Source organism: Mytilus trossulus, chromosome 7 (genome assembly GCF_036588685.1).
Source record: "Mytilus trossulus isolate FHL-02 chromosome 7, PNRI_Mtr1.1.1.hap1, whole genome shotgun sequence".
Lineage (NCBI taxonomy): Eukaryota > Metazoa > Mollusca > Bivalvia > Mytilida > Mytilidae > Mytilus > Mytilus trossulus.
Window position 1 is genome coordinate 5,434,850 of NC_086379.1, and position 21,359 is coordinate 5,456,208.

Consider the following 21,359-nt stretch of genomic DNA (forward strand, 5'->3'; position numbering starts at 1 on the left):
CAAAAAGATTACAAGACATTATGATGAATGACATTGAAATCCGATTTGGAAAAGGAGTCAACCTTGTATTAGCAGACACTCTAAGCAGAGCATTTTTGGAAAATGACAATGCTACAGAGACCACAAGACCACAAATTATGCAATTAAATACTTTTTGAAGATAAACCGGTCTGCAAGAATTAAGAACTGCGACAGTAGAAAATACCGAATTACAGAATCTTGTAAAAATCATAAATGATGGATGGACACAACACAGAAGGTAATTATTTACACTTTATCAGAGAATTAATAGATTCTTAATAAGAATCTATCTGCGTTCCTGAATGAGGATGAAGAAGTGTTAAAGTTTACATACGCATTGGGTAATAGGTGCATTGGCGATTGTGCGATTATCATGCACGGGTAAATACGTGCACTGAATAAGCAGTGCACAGGCGGATCAGGTCAGATAGTGCACATGCTGGACAAGCAAGATAGTGCAAGATAGCGGTGCACAGCATAGCAGTGCATTGTAAGAATTCAGCAAAGTTTTGGATAGTGCATATGATAGCACTGCTGCTGAAAAGATAAGGTCTGTGCAAAGACAAAAACACTTCCCACACATTGCTAGTTGGTGACAGAGGCCAAGTTAAGAAGTTAAAGATAAATATATAGGAAACGATGCATCTTCTAATATCCAGGGGTAAACTTTGGTACTTTACCTATAAGTCACTATACCGAGTACATGACAGTTGCAATTTATATACCTCATTTTCATCAAAGGTATATCATGTTTATAGAAACTATTTAGTTTTTATCCCGGGCATCTTGTTTTTAATCATTTTCTTTTCTATCTTGCAATGTAAGTTTATTTGAGAGGAAAAACCTTAAAATGTTCTTTGAATTGGTTTTTAATTCTTTGTTGAATCTATGCTATTAATGATTATGTTCGTAACAGAGCTTTCTTTTATATAATATTGCGTATTTCGTATATTTTATTTAAAAAATTATTCATTTTTGTTTAAGTGATAATCACTAAACTTCTCTGCAATTCTTAGTAAAATCTGTGTTAACTTAAGACTAATCCTTTGAATAGAAGGAATACCTATCTTCATGCAATTCTTTAATGTTTTTAGGTTGAAGACGAGACGGTGAAAAGGAATTGTCAACATTTTATTATTTGATCTATAATAAATACTTATGTCATTTACAAATGAATAAAATCTCTCTTCTTGATTATACTCCTGATTTCCCGTCTGTTTTGTTCTTGGCAGACTACTTCCTGACTTGTGTATGACTGATGCTGTCAAGACCATATATTGAGTATAGGACGATATGGAAACATTACGGAAATATTTCTGATATGAAGTATAAATGTATATTTTGTACTTCCTAAATTTGTCTTCGAAATAAAAAAAATTACGCATGCTCAGTCGACGTACTGTCCGCGAACTTTCAAACCCCTTTGTTTCAACGCTTGCCCAATTGTACCTCAATTGTACCTTGATTTCGCGGCCATCTTCTTTCGTTTAAAAACTAAACATACGCCTAATTGCATGATATAAAAGCACACTAAGTAGTATACTTAAGCAGGTACTTCTGATCTAAGCAACTGTTCAAATATGCCCTACGATCTTAATTTCATACTTTTTTTTTATTATCCGAAGAAACTTTTCCTTTGATACCACTATTACTCAAATATTTTACTCAATGATAACGTTACAACTACATAAGAAAGGACTATTTTGTCTAACTTATGATATACTTTTTATTATCAACAAGTTAATTGCTTTCCACTTAATTAATTTCATATCATATAATGTGACTTAAGTATTGATGAAGGGAACATAAACAATCTAAGTCAATCTTCTGACGTCATTTTTAGTTTAATGTCAAAGGGGATAGTGATACACATTATGTCTACGTATATATAGTGATACAAGGAAGATAAAATATAGTGACCTGTTGTAAGTGTGTTTAGGAACCGTGTACTAATTCGTACACAACATAGACATATTAAGTGGTCAACTTTAAAAAATAAATGTCATTGCTAGGTACAATTTTTCTTTTTAAAAATTGTTTATGATTGTGCTTTGCTGGTGTGTGTTTACATAATTGATGATAGTCCAATGTTTATATATTTTGTTTAGTTTCAATTAAACGATTTGATTTAAATATATATATATATCGATTTTGTTCACTGAATTGAACCAGGAAGTGCCGCCTGTAAAATAAAAATAAATATCACACATAGATTGTATCATTCGGTATTACAATACCACTTCCTGATTGATCGATATAGATTTATTCATTCCGACGGGAGTGTACTTCAAACGGATGTTCATTTTAAGAAAGGGTAGATGGGTTTTATCTTTGAATACGCATACAAATTATGAAGATAGTACACAATTAGACATTTTTTAAGTCAGAAACAATCATACACAAAGTACAAAAATTCTGAGTATAAATGAACCTCACATATATCTTCAAAAGATGGAAAATAGTTGTTTGTTCGTCTCACTCGATCTATCAAAAATAAGATTGGTGTGTACCTTTTAGGGTGGATATAACTTTAAGCCCCAGTCCCACTAGACCACGATCGCACTACGCTCATCACGATCTAAAATAAAATCAGATCGTGGTGAGGTCGCGGAATGAGAGGCATAAAAATGTACATTTTTGTTACTTTCACGATGCTACTACGTCCTCATTACGCTTCTACAACGATCCCGCTACTATTATACCACGTTCTCACCACGCTTTTTCTGCGACCTCACTACACTTATCAAGACCTTTCTACGCTCTTCACGTTCTCACTACGACCATACCACGATTTATGCGATTGCAACACGATCTTACCATGCTTCTACTGTGACTATAGCACGCTCGTCCCACGACATTACTACGACCATACCACGCTCATACCGCGATCTTACTACGCTTTCAACAATAATGTCAACGAATTCCATATACATACTGTTTCATTCCTTATATTTCTCATTTATTATAATTTTCATTTTTATATTCGTCAACTATTGCTCGGCAAACCTCGGGTAAAAATGTACTTATAGAATTCCGAGCAACTCTGAAGTCATACTGCAAGGTCGAATACTTGTCACCAGTAGCTAAATGTCTTAAAATGATGGCAATTTTAAGACCAGGCGATAGGGATCTTCTAAAAAGCGTATCCGTCTTCTTAATTCTTGGACCAACTCGGTTAAGAAGTTCATCGAACATCACTGGAGACATTCTTGAAAAAATTGAAGAAGGAAGGTTCATCTTCAATTCTTAACTCGTTCATCAACTGATCATAATGACCAAACTAGAGTCTCCTATCCGTTGCTAACCAAGAACGAATCCAAAAGGACCTATGCCGTCTAAATGTTCTTCGAATCCTTCTTCTTCGCTCTCTCAATAACAACACCATGGCTTGGTCGTTAAGATTTTGTATCTGAGTTATTGATTGAAGAAGCACCATGTACATGGTCTTGTGTTTCCATGGTTCAATTGAAATTGATGTTTCAAACAAAAACTAAAGAGCTATTATACATTTATGTGACAATGACAATGAGCATGACAAGAACTCGAAATAGTCGTGGTACGAACATAGACAGGTCTTTAGAAGAGCGTGATGAGGACGGCATGAGCGTACTAGAATCGTTCTATGGTCTTGAACAGCGTGTAGTAAACGTGGTATGGTCGTAGTGGGAGCGTAGTTGGGTCGCCGTGACAACGTGATGATCGTAGAGAGGTCGTGATAACGTAGCTGTGAGATCGTAGCGTAATCTCCCCGAATAAAATCACGCTCTCGCTACGATGGTACAGCGACCTTTGCGATCTTACCACGACCTTACTGCGCTCTTACTACGCTTCTACTACGACCTGATTTCGCCACGACCGCACCACGCTTGTTTTGAACATGTTCAAAGTTGGCCACGCTCATCACGATCTCCAAGACCTTACCACGACCGTATTACGACCTCACTGCGATCTACACGATCGCACAACGCTCGTCAAAATTTGCATTTTTTCACAGATCGTAGTGCGATCGTGGCATAGTGGGACTGGGGTATTAACATTGTTTGACTAACATATTGGGCCTATACACATGTCAAAGCATATCGTTTGGTGATCATTCTATATAAAAGATACCAGGAGACCATTTACAATCGGGTGAACCATATAAATTGTTATCTAACCTTAGATTATATCTTTTACAGATAACAATAAATTAGTTAAATGTGAAATGTTATCAGAGGATGTCAATATTAATAACGCCGGATACCCACTGAGGCTTAAACATGTTGAAAACAAAAATGTTATTTGTTAAAATTTATTATAAAGTACCAATGTGTTGATTTCGATAGACTTAACAAAATTAATTACCTAAGTTTTCTCAGTCGAATCCGGGAATTTGTGATACTGGTACTGTTCAATAGATTTATAAAATGTAATGTATGTAATACTTACCGTGAACTACGAAAATTATGTGAATAATTAAACATTGATAAATCCCAAAAATCATGATTGGTTATAGTTTTTAGTGAACTGGCTATTAAATGTAGACATCCGTTCACAATACTCAATATATGTCTAAAATCTTCGTCCTGTTTGATGAAAATAGTCTTGAGTACCTGTTATTATAATTAATAAATATGTAAAAACTTATTAACACGTCCAATAAAAGTTTAAATGTAATTGTTAAGATTTCGACGAACGGTTGGCAATTATCCAGACTGTTTACAACAAACATGGCGAAGTTAAGATAATCATTATCTTATTTTTATCGGGGTTGTCACTTGAATGTATCATTAAGGTAATATTTTACAATAAACAGACCGCAATTTTTATACGTGTGCATGTAAAACAAATTTCGTTGTAGAAGGGTCTAAATACTGCACAAACAACATTTTCCAAAAGACCAAAACAGTGAAAAAGTATATTTAAACAAAACGCATTTGACTAACAGGTCGAACAACTGGTGTTCTTTAACCATGCTGACTGCCATTGGCGATTGCCAAATAAAATTGATCACGAGATGTTAAATTTAATACTAAACAGAAAACAATGAACTTGTGAACAAGATGTTATGCCACAATACAAGGCGTCAATAGTTTTTTGTACACCAGATCTAGATTTCGACAATATATGTCTCTTCAGTGATGTTAGGGATCGAAACGGTATTTGGAAGGCCATATAATTTACCCTCAATTTAAGATAGACTCTTGAATTTTAAGAGTCAATATAGGATGAACGGATCATATAAACTGGACGGAAAATATGATACAAGCCCAAACGATAAAATATAAACAAGTCTAAATTGAAAACTACGTTCAAACCTATAATTGCGTTGGATAAAACCCGTAATTTTTATACGTGTGCATGTAAAACAAATTTCGTTGTAGAAGGGTCTAAATACTGAACAAACAACATTTTCCAAAAGACCAAAACAGTGAAAATATATATATATATGTACGTTTCTACATTGGCTAGAGGTATAGGGGTAGGGTAAGGATCTCATAAAACTGATAAACCCCGCTGCATTTTATAATAATCTAGTTTGTCACAGATCCTATGTTGAAGTAGTTTATCTGTGAATTGTAATGTGCGTATTGGCATGCGCTTACTTTTCTACATTTGCTAGAGGTATAGGGGGAGGGTTGAGATCTCACAAGCATGTTTAACCTCGCCGCATTTTTGCGCCTGTCCCAAGTCAGGTGCCTCTGGCCTTTGTTAGTCTTGTATTTATTATAATTTTAGTTTCTTGTGTACAATTTGGAAATAAGTATGGCGTTCATTATCACTGAAGTAGTATATATTTGTTTAGGGGCCAGCTGAAGGACGCCTCCGGGTGCGGAAATTTCTCGCTACATTGAAGACCTGTTGATGACCTTCTGTTGTTGTTTTTTTCTATGGTCGGATTGTTGTCTCTTTGACACATTCCCTATTTCCATTCTCAGTTTTATTTGAATGCCAAATGAGACAACTTTCCATCCAAGTCACAACTTGTAAAAATTAAACAATTAAACGTCAAATTACAGTCTTAAAAACTCTGAACAGCAATCTAAAAAGTGGCTCCAAAACTAGAGTCCGGATGCGTCCTTCAGCTGGCCCCTAAACAAATATATACTAGTCCAGTGATAATGAACGCCATACTAATTTCCAAATTGTACACAAGAAACTAACATTAAACCACATCTTCTTTTCTTTATATACAATAAAATAATAATATGAAATGTTGATGCAGTTTTAATATGTTAAAATTACTTTTATATATATATATATATGTACTTTTAATACTTTGAACAACTCCAACTTCTGTTGAAAAAGGTGTCTACCTTTTGTTGATGGCCTTGTCAATCATTTTTGCAACAAGGTTTATCCCATCCGTATGTTATTGTTCTATATTATGTCATTATGATATGTTTTTATTATGAATTAGAAAATACGTTGAACCACAAACGTCAAAAATATTCAATCGCGTAGTGGAATTAACTATTTGTGGATTCTTTTAAATGATATATAACGTTTGGATTATTTTAAATATTGGTCTATTTCTAAATCATAATCCTGGTACCTTTGATAACTATTTACACCACTGTGTCGATGCCACAGCTGGTGAACTTTTCGTCCCCGAGGGTATCACCAGCCCAGAAGTCAACCGTGACTACGGTGTTGACATGAATATCAATAATGTGGTAATTTTTTGTGGTACAAAACGTTAAATATTTCGCTTTTTCGCTTTTCTTTTCCAGGCATACATGACCTTAGCCGTATTTGCCACAACTTTTTGGAATTTGGATCATCAATGCTTTTCAACTTTTTACTTGTTTGGCTTCATTAATATTTTGATATGAGAGTCACTGATGAGTCTTATGAAGAAGAAATCCGCGTCTGGCGTACTAAATTATAAGCCTAGTACCTTTGATTACTATCTGAAATTATTCTTACATACTTTTGATTTTTTTAACCCTGTATGCTAACATTTCCCAGGCAAAATTCTAAAATTGTTTGTATAAACATTGAACGACAAAATATGTGACGTATACAATTTTCTGACGTCAGACACACGAATCGATTAATGTGTTTGTAGATAGATGTTTTTGTGTTCTGTTAAATTGTTCCTTTTAAAATTGTTACACGATGATGACTGCTGTACCCCTATTTGACTCTTTTATTTAGTAGGTCTGTTTAGTTCACGCATCATTGTAAATATAAAGAAATTTGATGGGACAGTCAACAAATTGAAAGGTTTAGCGCTATAAAACCAGGTTTAATCCATCATTTGCTACATTTGAAAATGCCTATACCAAGTCAGGCATATGACGGTTCTTGTCCATTCATTTTTTTTCGTTTGATTTTGCCATGTGATTTTGGACTTTCCGATTGGATTTTCCTTGTAGGTCAGTATCAAGTGATTTTACTTTTTGCAAAGAACTAGTTCACTCATTATCACACGACTATCGAAATTGATAGAAAGAAATATTGCTGGTGTTTGTTTTACCCTCAAAGTATTCAATATATTACTTTAATGGTTTAGAATTAAGAAATAATTCATGGGGGCTTGAATATATCGTGATTTTACCACGGGTTGGCCCTTTATGACAAATATTTTACCCTGAGCGATAGCGATATATTCAAGCCCCCATGAATTATTTCGATTCTAATAGGACAAATGCGGCAATTATTTTGGATCGAAGCGCTCTAGGTGATGGCATTATTTGCCGTTCCAATATATAAACGCACTATTAAATTGACGTAAAATAACGGAGCAAACTGAATAAATGATGATGCTTAAACTATTTATAATAACATATTTAGATAATTTTAGATGAATCTAATTATTATTGTACTTATATGTCTCATATATATACAAAAACGGCTAATATAACTCATTTTAGCATCATTTGTTAACGTTTCCTTGTGATGATTTTCCGTTACACAAGCGTGTATTTTCCCGTAAATTGCTTAATATATTCTGACGTCATTGTTCTATGACGTCGAGTCGCTCATTCATTAAAAAACATATGACGTGGGGGTACAATGGGAACAGCCCATGAAATATATTCATATTTTACCACGGGTGTGTACTCAAAGCGTTTGAAGGACGTCATGTTAGAATATATATTATACAAATGATGTAGTTTTGTTCTTTCAATCTCTTCCCATGAACAACATAATTCATAAATGAATCCTTTACTTCAACTTTTTCTATTTCTGGTTCTGTATAGAATAAACTCATCATATATACCATGATTCAAATTTTATATTAACGCCAGACGCGCGTTTCGTCTACAAAAGACTCATCAGTGATGCTCGAATCAAAAATTTAAAAAATGCAAATTAAAGTATGAAATTAAATAGCATTGACGACCATAAAGTTTTGCCAAATACAGCAAAGGTTATCTATTTCTGAGGTAGAAAAACATAAGTATTTCAAATTTTCAAAGTTTTGTTAACAGTTAATTCATAATTATGAACATATCAATAAGATATTAAGGCATCACAGAAGTGGTGACTACTAGGCTGGTGATACCCTCGGGGAATTAAAACTCCACTAGCAGTGGCATCGACCCAGTGGTTTTGAATTAACTCATCATAGATACCAGGATTCAAATTTATATAAATTTTAAGCTTAATATCATGATGATGATGATTATATGTGGCTGCTAAACGTCATAGTGGCAAGTTGATATACATGATCAGGACAAGAAAATGTTATGTAATATGAATATTTATCTGCTTTGTACTAGACCCACACGCTGATCCGGATTTTAACGTGCTAACTCACAAGGTAATAGTTCACAAGAAGACATGGCATCTAACCTGGACACATACTTATTTGATCTTACTCCTTAATGCTGAGTGCTGAGTGCTTTGGTGGATAACCCGCAAATAACAATTTTAAAGTATTTGGTTTCACGCTGTCGGGGTTGTTCTCGTTGTGTTTTGTCTGATGCTTGTTCCGTTTCTTAGTGTGTTACGTTTCGGTGTTATGTCGTTGTTCTTCTCTTATATTTAATGCGTTTCCCTCGGTTTTAGTGTGTCACCCCGATTTAGTTTTTTGTCCATGGATTTATGAGTTTTGAACAGCGGTATACTACTGTTGCCTTTATTTATTCGAACCAACAACTTCCCGAACTCGATGCAACACGCTCAAGACAGTTTTAAGCTAACGATAGTTGTGGAAAGGTATTATTAAGAAAACATTGGCATATCTTTGCCAAGATGAATATGAAAATAAGGAAGTCATTGTAGTTCATCTATTAGATTATAAGTTTAAACCTGAAATTAAATTGAGATGAATGTATATGTTCAAGATATATATGTGTGTATTTTATTATCGTAACACGTCAATAGATTCAACAACTTCCTGGTTTTTCTATTTTGTTTTAGAGAAAATATATGTACGTGTTGCCATGTTTATATCTATCGTTATTGTTTTGTACTGTTACCAAACCTTATGTGAGTATTTTTCATACATTTTATTATTATAATTATCATCATCACCATACATCAGTCAGTCTGTATCTGCATTTTGTTTGTTCGCTCCCCCTTTTCCTTCAATGTTTTCAGTTTAGCATCTAGTTGTAAAAATATCGACCCTCTAATTAGTTATCAACGGTACCAGGATTATAATTAAATACGCCAGACACCCGTTTCGTCTACATTAAGTTGAAAAGGTATTGTGTGGGAAGCTGTTGGTTTGAACCACGGCCAGGTGAAACCAAAGACTTTCAAATTGGTATTTGCTGCTTCTCAACCAAGGCACTCGGCATTAAGGAGTAAGATCAAATACTGATCGGCTCGAAGTAAGAATCATGTATCCGGATAAGGGGACAAGTCTTCCTGTTGATTGTTACTTTGTGAGCTAGCATGTTCAGCGTGTCGGTCTAGTACAAAGCAGATAGATATTCATATAACATAACATTTTCTTGTTCTGATTCTAAACACTAAGACATGAAACTGTTTAGTTTTTAATACTTGGTGGTTCTTTGCAAGGCCGCTACTAAGATGTTGTTCTAGTGAATAATGGCAATAGAAATGTAGTTGAAAAAACATCCTATTTACAAGGGTTTGATTTTCTTCTTAATAAAACAGCAAAGCTAACGGAGGTATATTGAAATTTTCTAATACAAAGATTAACATTTTTTTTTTTTTAAATACTCGTATAACAAATTTACCGATAGCTACTAAAACCTTGACAATATGCATATATGTATGTATATTTCAAATGTTTCAAAGATGTTTTTTTAATGTTTGATTGTGGCTTTATTCAGTATGGCTACCGATGAAACAATTTATAGATCTGACAAGAAAACAGTTATTATGGTGTCTAAGGGGTATTATATTTAGCTTTTTTGTTTTTTCGGTGTGTACATCCATTCGTTCGTTCAGTCGTCTGTTCGTCTGATCGTCTGTTAGACTGTCTGATAGGTTAAACTTTTTAGTGAAGTTAGTTTTTATTGAAGTTGAAGTCCAATCAATTTAGTGTACATGCTTCCTATGATATGATCTTTCTAATTTCAATGCCAAATAGTTTTGATCCAAACGTCATGGTCTACTGAACATAGCAAATGATAGTGCGAGTGAGGCATCTATGTACTTTGGACATTTTCTTGTTTTTCGTGTTACCAGTTCTCACTAAATTGTCTTCAATCTTACAGAAGAAAAAAAAGTACTGATAACAAACGATTGGTTCGACTAGCAATGTCTAATACAAATGTCAAGAGGACACACAACCGCATTCTGAGGTAAACATGCATGCTACATTTGCGGTTTGCAAACAAGTCAACTAGATTTTTCGTATTCATGTAAACCGTAAAATAGTTGAACAAGTTTATAATAGATTTATTTATATTTTTTAGATGTTAATACATTATCTATTGAAATCAAAGGTAACGTTTCAGGGATACTTGGAGAGAATGGGACAGAAATAGAATGTTCATACACAAGGGAAAACGTTCGTTCGATTATCAGAGTTGATTTCAATGCTTTCAACAGAAGTAGTGTAGCGTTTGAAACAATAGCAGCTTATTTGCCAGAAGATATTTCAACACTTCTTCCACAAGGACAATATTTAAAAGGAAGAGTGACACTGACGAGAATAACACAATCTTCAACGAAGGCAATTATGCTCTTCAATAAGCTCATGTGTATAGATGGCACATTATATAAATGCAAAGTTACTTATACTGATGATTCTTTACTCAGTCACACGGATACGTCAGGCAACATGAGCATCCAAGTAGAAGGTAAAGCAATGGTTTATTCATGTTATCAACGAAATAATTCAAAATGTAATAGAATACGTTTGATTACTACATGAACAATGAAATTGCAGAGATACTTTAGAGTCATAAGTCCTTTTGTTTGCATTTTAAATCTAAGTTTGTCGATAGGTAAACATACAGCAATTTTTCCCCGATGACCATATTTTCCCCCAATATGATTTCCATATATATAAATATATATCGAATTGTTAAAAGTCTTGAGTATAGATAAATATATCTGAATAAAAGAGTCCGGAAATGTTGGACTTTTTTATTTAGATATAAATATATATATTAAAATTCAAGAGTCAATCTTCAATTGAGAGTAAATTATATGGCCTTCCAAATACCGTTTCGATCCCTAACATCACTGAAGAGACATATATTGTCGAAATCGAGATCTGGTGTACTAAAGAAATATTGACACCGAATGTTTGTGGCACAACATCGTAGCTACAAGTTAACAATTTTTTTTTTCTGTGACGTATTAAATTTATTTTCAGATCCATTTTGTTACATCTTGTTATCAATTTTATTTGGCAATCGTCAATGGCAGTCAGCAGGGTTAAAGAACATCAGTTGTTCGACCTGTTAGTCAAATGCGTTTTGTTTAAATATACTTTTTCACTTTTTTGGTCTTTTGGAAAATGATGTTTTTAGACCCTTCTACAACGAAATTTGTTTGACCTGCACACGTATAAAAATTGCGGTTTTATCCAACGCAATAATAGGTTTGAACGTAGTTTTCAATTTAGACTCGTTTCTATTTTTTGTTTGGGCATGTATCATATTTTCCCTCCGGTTTATATGATCCGTTCATCATATATTGTCTCTGAAAATTCAAGAGTCAATCTTAAATTGAGAGTAAATGATATGGCCTTCCAAATACCGTTTCGATCCCTAACATCACTGAAGAGACATATATTGTCGAAATCTAGATCTGATGTACTAAAGAAATATTGACACCGAATGTTTGTGGCACAACATCGTAGCCACAAGTTAACAATTTTTTTTTCTGTGACGTATTAAATTTATATTCAGATCCATTTTGTTACATCTTGTGATCAATTTTATTTGGCAATCGTCAATGGCAGTCAGCAGGGTTAAAGAACATCAGTTGTTCGACCTGTTAGTCAAATGCGTTTTGTTTAAATATACTTTTTCACTTTTTTGGTCTTTTGGAAAATGCTGTTTGTGCTGTTTTTAGACCCTTCTACAACGAAATTTGTTTGACATGCACACGTATAAAAATTGCGGTCTTTATCCAACGCAATAATAGGTTTGAACGTAGTTTTCAATTTAGACTTGTTTATATTTTTTGTTTGGGCATGTATCATATTTTCCCTCCGGTTTATATGATCCGTTCATCCTATATTGTGTCTTAAAATTCAAGAGTCAATCTTAAATTGAGAGTAAATTATATGGCCTTCCAAATACCGTTTCGATTCCTAACATCACTGAAGAGACATATATTGTCGAAATCTAGATCTGGTGTACTAAAGAAATATTGACACCGAATGTTTGTGGCACAACATCGTAGCCACAAGTTAACAATTTTTTTTTCTGTGACGTATCAAATTTATATTCAGATCCATTTTGTTACATCTTGTGATCAATTTTATTTGGCAATCGTCAGTGGCAGTCAGCAGGGTTAAAGAACGTCAGTTGTTCGACCTGTAAGTCAAATGCGTTTTGTTTAAATATACTTTTTCACTTTTTTGGTCTTTTGGAAAATGTTGTTTGTGCTGTTTTTAGACCCTTCTACAACGAAATTTGTTTGACATGCACACGTATAAAAATTGCGGTTTTTATCCAACGCAATAATAGGTTTGAACGTAGTTTTCAATTTAGACTCGTTTATATTTTTTGTTTGGGCATGTATCAAATTTCCCTCCGGTTTATATGATCCGTTCATCCTATATTGTCTCTTAAAATTCAAGGGTCAATCTTAAATTGAGAGTAAATTATATGGCCCTCTAAATACCGTTTCGATCCCTAACATCACTGAAGAGACATATATTGTCGAAATCGAGATCTGGTGTACTAAAGAAATATTGACACCGAATGTTTGTGGCACAACATCGTAGCCACAAGTTAACAATTTTTTTTTTTCTGTGACGTATTAAATTTATATTCAGATCCATTTTGTTACATCTTGTGATCAATTTTATTTGGCAATCGTCAATGGCAGTCAGCAGGGTTAAAGAACATCAGTTGTTCGACCTGTTAGTCAAATGCGTTTTGTTTAAATATACTTTTTCACTTTTTTGGTCTATTGGAAAATGTTGTTTGTGCTGTTTTTATACCCTTCTACAACGAAATTTGTTTGACATGCACACGTATAAAAATTGGGGGTTTTATCCAACGCAATTATAGGTTTGAACGTAGTTTTCAATTTATACTCGTTTATATTTTTTGTTTTGGCATGTATCATATTTTCCCTCCGGTTTATATGATCCGTTCATCCTATATTGTCTCTTAAAATTCAAGAGTCAATCTTAAATTGAGAGTAAATTATATGGCCCTCCAAATACCGTTTCCATCCCTAACATCACTGAAGAGACATATATTGTCGAAATCTAGATCTGGTGTACTAAAGAAATATTGACACCGAATGTTTGTGGCACAACATCGTAGCCACAAGTTAACAATTTTTTTTTTTCTGTGACGTATTAAATTTATATTCAGATCCATTTTGTTACATCTTGTGATCGATTTTATTTGGCAATCGTCAATGGCAGTCAGCAGGGTTAAAGAACGTCAGTTGTTCGACCTGTTAGTCAAATGCGTTTTGTTTAAATATATTTTTTCACTTTTTTGGTCTTTTGGAAAATGTTGTTTGTGCTGTTTTTAGACCCTTCTACAACGAAATTTGTTTGACATGCACACGTATAAAAATTGAGGTTTTTATCCAACGCAATAATAGGTTTGAACGTAGTTTTCAATTTAGACTCGTTTATATTTTTTGTTTGAGCATGTATCATATTTTCCCTCCGGTTTATATGATCCGTTCATCCTATATTGTCTCTTAAAATTCAAGGGTCAATCTTAAATTGAGAGTAAATTATATGGCCCTCTAAATACCGTTTCGATCCCTAACATCACTGAAGAGACATATATTGTCGAAATCTAGATCTGGTGTACTAAAGAAATATTGACACCGAATGTTTGTGGCACAACATCGTAGCCACAAGTTAACAATTTTTTTTTCTGTGACGTATCAAATTTATATTCAGATCCATTTTGTTACATCTTGTGATCAATTTTATTTGGCAATCGTCAGTGGCAGTCAGCAGGGTTAAAGAACGTCAGTTGTTCGACCTGTAAGTCAAATGCGTTTTGTTTAAATATACTTTTTCACTTTTTTGGTCTTTTGGAAAATGTTGTTTGTGCTGTTTTTAGACCCTTCTACAACGAAATTTGTTTGACATGCACACGTATAAAAATTGCGGTTTTTATCCAACGCAATAATAGGTTTGAACGTAGTTTTCAATTTAGACTCGTTTATATTTTTTGTTTGGGCATGTATCAAATTTCCCTCCGGTTTATATGATCCGTTCATCCTATATTGTCTCTTAAAATTCAAGGGTCAATCTTAAATTGAGAGTAAATTATATGGCCCTCTAAATACCGTTTCGATCCCTAACATCACTGAAGAGACATATATTGTCGAAATCGAGATCTGGTGTACTAAAGAAATATTGACACCGAATGTTTGTGGCACAACATCGTAGCCACAAGTTAACAATTTTTTTTTTTCTGTGACGTATTAAATTTATATTCAGATCCATTTTGTTACATCTTGTGATCAATTTTATTTGGCAATCGTCAATGGCAGTCAGCAGGGTTAAAGAACATCAGTTGTTCGACCTGTTAGTCAAATGCGTTTTGTTTAAATATACTTTTTCACTTTTTTGGTCTATTGGAAAATGTTGTTTGTGCTGTTTTTATACCCTTCTACAACGAAATTTGTTTGACATGCACACGTATAAAAATTGGGGGTTTTATCCAACGCAATTATAGGTTTGAACGTAGTTTTCAATTTATACTCGTTTATATTTTTTGTTTTGGCATGTATCATATTTTCCCTCCGGTTTATATGATCCGTTCATCCTATATTGTCTCTTAAAATTCAAGAGTCAATCTTAAATTGAGAGTAAATTATATGGCCCTCCAAATACCGTTTCCATCCCTAACATCACTGAAGAGACATATATTGTCGAAATCTAGATCTGGTGTACTAAAGAAATATTGACACCGAATGTTTGTGGCACAACATCGTAGCCACAAGTTAACAATTTTTTTTTTTCTGTGACGTATTAAATTTATATTCAGATCCATTTTGTTACATCTTGTGATCGATTTTATTTGGCAATCGTCAATGGCAGTCAGCAGGGTTAAAGAACGTCAGTTGTTCGACCTGTTAGTCAAATGCGTTTTGTTTAAATATACTTTTTCACTTTTTTGGTCTTTTGGAAAATGTTGTTTGTGCTGTTTTTAGACCCTTCTACAACGAAATTTGTTTGACATGCACACGTATAAAAATTGAGGTTTTTATCCAACGCAATAATAGGTTTGAACGTAGTTTTCAATTTAGACTCGTTTATATTTTTTGTTTGAGCATGTATCATATTTTCCCTCCGGTTTATATGATCCGTTCATCCTATATTGTCTCTTAAAATTCAAGGGTCAATCTTAAATTGAGAGTAAATTATATGGCCCTCTAAATACCGTTTCGATCCCTAACATCACTGAAGAGACATATATTGTCGAAATCTAGATCTGGTGTACTAAAGAAATATTGACACCGAATGTTTGTGGCACAACATCGTAGCCACAAGTTAACAATTTTTTTTTTCTGTGACGTATTAAATTTATATTCAGATCCATTTTGTTACATCTTGTGATCAATTTTATTTGGCAATCGTCAATGGCAGTCAGCAGGGTTAAAGAACATCAGTTGTTCGACCTGTTAGTCAAATGCGTTTTGTTTAAATATACTTTTTCACTTTTTTGGTCTTTTCGAAAATGTTGTTTGTGCTGTTTTTAGACCCTTCTACACCGAAATTTGTTTGACATGCACACGTATACAAATTGCGGTTTTTATCCAACGAAATAATAGGTTTGAACGTAGTTTTCAATTTAGACTCGTTTATATTTTTTGTTTGGGCATGTATCATATTTTCCCTCCGGTTTATATGATCCGTTCATCCTATATTGTCTCGTAAAATTCAAGAGTCAATCTTAAATTGAGAGTAAATTATATGGCCCTCCAAATACCGTTTCGATCCCTAACATCACTGAAGAGACATATATTGTCGAAATCTAGATCTGGTGTACTAAAGAAATATTGACACCGAATGTTTGTGGCACAACATCGTAGCCACAAGTTAACAATTTTTTTTTTTCTGTGACGTATTAAATTTATATTCAGATCCATTTTGTTACATCTTGTGATCAATTTTATTTGGCAATCGTCAATGGCAGTCAGCAGGGTTAAAGAACATCAGTTGTTCGACCTGTTAGTCAAATGCGTTTTGTTTAAATATACTTTTTCACCTTTTTTGGTCTTTTGGAAAATGTTGTTTGTGCTGTTTTTAGACCCTTCTACAACGAAATTTGTTTGACATGCACACGTATAAAAATTGCGGTTTTTATCCAACGCAATAATAGGTTTGAACGTAGTTTTCAATTTAGACTCGTTTATATTTTTTGTTTGGGCATGTATCATATTTTCCCTCCGGTTTATATGATCAGTTCATCCTATATTGTCTCTTAAAATTCAAGGGTCAATCTTAAATTGAGAGTTAATTATATGGCCCTCTAAATACCGTTTCGATCCATAACATCACTGAAGAGACATATATTGTCGAAATCTAGATCTGGTGTACTAAAGAAATATTGACACCGAATGTTTGTGGCACAACATCGTAGCCACAAATTAACAATTTTTTTTGGGCATGTGTTACCTTTCCACGTCAGTTTTTTATCTAGCGGCGTACTACAGTACATGATATATAAGGCATGAAGATGTTATATATATATATATATAATATTAGTTTCATTGTAATCCCCATATGGAATTTACTGACCCCATATATATTGTATTAGGTCACTAGCACACCGTATAACGACTTTATAGCCTATTGTGATCAGTCTTCAACACTTAGTAGATCCTACTTCCGTTTGTCTATACAGAAAACAAATTCCAACAAGAGCAACTTTTAAGCTTTATATACGTTTTATGAATAAATTTCAATCTTTCATTGCTTGTATTTTAATTACGTTTATTGAATCTTTCAGATTACTTTTTTTGTTTAGAAAGGGAAGTAACCTCATTATGCCAAAAATAACAACTTGTTAGCTTTAATTATGTTTACAGAACTTATTTCAACCTTTCATCATCAATTTCTTCATCTGTTGAATACTTTCGGATTTTTTTCTGAACACCGTGTTTTTTTATGAAGGGTTGTGGCACCAATTTTATTTTGAGAGGGAAGTAACACCTTACTAACCCCATATGGTAACTAACCTTGTATGGTTGCTAAGCCTCTTTTTTTTTTAGGACAACGTATATCAAATATACATAGTCACCATTTGTAGTTCTTTAACCAATCGTATCTCTATAAGTCTATAGGAGGTAAGATAAATATGTTTATCTTATCTCCTATTCATTTCTAGGAATATGATTGGTTGAATGCGACCTCGTGGAGACCGTGTATATTCAATATTAGGTTAGAAGGGAGGCGGGGCTTATTTCAATACACGGTTAGTTCAGGATTTACGACTTAGGCACTGTTTGATTATTTTTAACTTATAAAGTTCTGTTTAATAGTGTTGATATCAATAGATATAAGAAGATGTGGTATGAGTGCCAATTAGACAACTCTCCATCCAAATAACAATTTAAAAAGTGAACCATTATAGGTTAAAGTACGGCCATCAAGTTTGTTGATAATAAATATTTATCGTTTACACTAGTTGTTTAGTGCAGACCAATTGAAGAAGGTTCTTAAAATTGAACCCTTGAACACTTTAATACATAAATAAGAAGATGTGATATGATAACAAATACGACAACTTTAGTCTAAATTCAACAAATAAAGATAGTCGGTAAGAAAAAATCGTTACATAGTGTGCTAGTGACCTAATATGATATGTACAGGGTCAGTAACACACTATGTAACTAATATTATCATATACTTAGACAAAATAACATATGATTTTTACCGTATGATAATAGCATTAAATTAAAGTATTTTCCATATTTTTCCAATTGGTGCTTAGCAGGCTGATATGAAAAGTTTATCACATGCTTCGATTGTTATCACATGCCTTTCCGTAACGTTATCACATGGCATTCCGGTGATACTCGGCAAATTCCGGAAAATACACTTCAATGTTATGTTAGAAAAACATTACAAATTAGTGTACAAAACAATTATTTGAATACTGGATAGTATTTTGTGTAAAATGATAAAATTAAATAAAAAAAATTAAATTAATTATTAAATAAATATTTTTTTTTAAATTTTCTGAAATATAATTAAGAAAGTTACTTTAAAAAAACTTGACTTTTCCAAACAATGTTCATTACGTATATTGTTGAATTTTATTTGTGTCCATTTGTCCATTATGATATTAAAATGTATTTTTTTTCTCCGTTGAGGCAGATGATAGAAAGATTTCATATTGAATGTATCCAATTTTGGGTCCGACGTCCGTTAACCTTTCACTCTTTCAAATTCTTTTCGGGAACCACGTAAAAGGATCAATATATGAATCTGTTATTTTTCTCTACTGTTGAAGCATATGATAAAAAGATCATAACATGTCATTTTTCATATCGCATGTATTATCAGCCGGCTCTTGGGCTGATATTGAACCTAGGTCTGATAATACATGCGATATGAAAAATGCCATGTAATAATCTGATAATACATTCATAATAAAATAGCGATATACTGCATATACTTTTCGTATTTTCTTTAAGAAATGATTGAATAATGTAGTCTGTATTTCTAAAATATTCTGTTTCGGGTTCGGTTGCGAGGACGAAATATTGGGTACAAATTGTGTTCGTATTGTTAGGCACTAGAAATGTCTGGGGTCGGAAAGTTATGTGGAGCCCCTATATTTTGTTTCAGAGAGTCTGTTTGCATTCGAAATATATCCCGATTCATATATAGTAATCTATTAACATATCAAGTATTTCGTTGACATGTCCACAATCTATGAACATGTTCATAAATCTGTTTATATGTTTATTGGATTGTATTTGAACTAAACATCCTGTCGACATGACTACGAATTAATTTGCATATACACTAGCACAGTGTAGATACTATTCTGTACGCTATTCGGAAGTCGCGATTTTCGAAGCGAGAACTTTTTGGATCACATCTAAAATTTGTTGGATATACTATATTAAACGGTAAGATGTTCATCTGTACATTGCTTAATGATTAGTTCAGCTGACATCAATATTCACAAATGGTTTATAATTAAATTTAGCACATTCATTATTCGTATCTTTGCCTTAATCAAGAGATTTTCAAGTGCATCACTAAGGAAAATCAGTCGGTGAACCTAACAACAATCTTTTTGCACCCTTACTGTATAAATTAACGTAAAAACCAGACTTAATTTACTAAATAAAGTATATTTGAAGTGGTGGTAAAAGTTTCAGCCAGATCTTTGAAGCCAGAAATAAGAAAATTACACATGTGTTTAAATTTCTCACTGTACGATCAGTCTCGCTTGTATATTTTGAAACTGTATGATCAGTCATTATTTCACTGTATTCTAGAGGTGATTTCAAAGTTATTTACGAATCATTAGAAGATGGCATTTTTCTAATTAACACAAATATATTTTAATAAATTCACATCCTGAAAACTTATCAAACATGTTTTAGCTTGATAGCGTGTACTCGACTTACTCAATAAGTATACGGATGTTTAAATGTTGCTGAAATTAGAGGAAGGTTTGTTTGTTTATATAAGTTTCAGAAATGTCCTCCGTTATACTTAAAATTGTACAAACACACAGATTTAATTGTTATATAAAAATGCATGTATTTACAAACATTCGAGGCCGTACTGTAGCCTATAATTGATCACAGTTCTTTCACTTCGTTTTGGATGTAAACTGTCTCTTTCACACTCAATTGTACACCACTTTGTAAAGCGGTCGTTTATAGTGATAATGAAGTCCGTCTTTCCGTTCGTCCGTTGGACCGATACAACATGTTTTGCCGGTTTTGTAAGCGCATCTCCTCATTAACCACTTAATATACATTGGGGTTTCCAGACGTTTTTAAACGGAGAGGGGGTCCAATCCAGGAGAAAAGAGGATTCAAAATATATGTTCCCATACAAATGCATTGAAAGTTAAAAAAGAGTTTCAAACCGCCGATTCCCACATTTTCTTGAATCCGTCACGGGTATAACTATTATTTATTTTTTCCCGGATTCCGTATCATAAATGATAATATAAAAAGAAGATGCGGTATGATTGCCAATGAGACAACCGTCCACAAAAGATCAAAATGACACAGACATTAACAAATATAGGTCATTGTATGGCCTTCAACAATGAGCAAAGCCAATACCACAAAGTCAGCTATAAAAGGCCCCGAAATGACAATGTAAAACAATTCGAGAAAATTAACGGCCATATTTATATAAAAAAAAAAAGGAATGCATTTCGAATTTTATTAAAAATCTTTTATGGGATTTCTTTATATAAGATACGGACTTGAACATTGTTTATATGTGGGCACCCATCAGGTATTTCCAACCGTGACCTCCAAAACCAATTGTTAAACTTTTCTTAAATTGCTCCATTTTTAATCAATCAATGTATTATGGACCTTCTATTTCGAATTTTTGGTAAAAATATTTTTGAAGTTTCTATATATATAAAATAACATTATATTGGGCGTACCTATTTTATATCCACAACTTCCTTCAGACACTTGTCATAACTTAATGAATCTTTGTCAGATTCCTTATCATTTAATTCAATTGTGCACCTCTTGTTTTGATTTTTCGAAAATTCATCAGTTTTCTATTTCCATGATAAGGACTTTTCCACTACCTTATT

At 33.2% G+C, this 21,359-nt stretch overlaps 1 protein-coding gene across 1 annotated transcript in view; it reads left to right on the forward strand.

The window, feature by feature from the left end:
- Window positions 1-237: 237 nt before the first annotated feature.
- LOC134726125 (uncharacterized) overlaps window positions 238-21,359 on the forward strand; it is a 37,468-nt gene continuing 16,346 nt past the window's right edge. Inside the window, exons 1-2 of the mRNA XM_063590522.1 lie at window positions 238-259; window positions 10,848-11,234. Coding sequence (XP_063446592.1) covers window positions 238-259; window positions 10,848-11,234 — 409 coding nt within the window. The remainder of the gene's footprint in view (window positions 260-10,847; window positions 11,235-21,359) is intronic.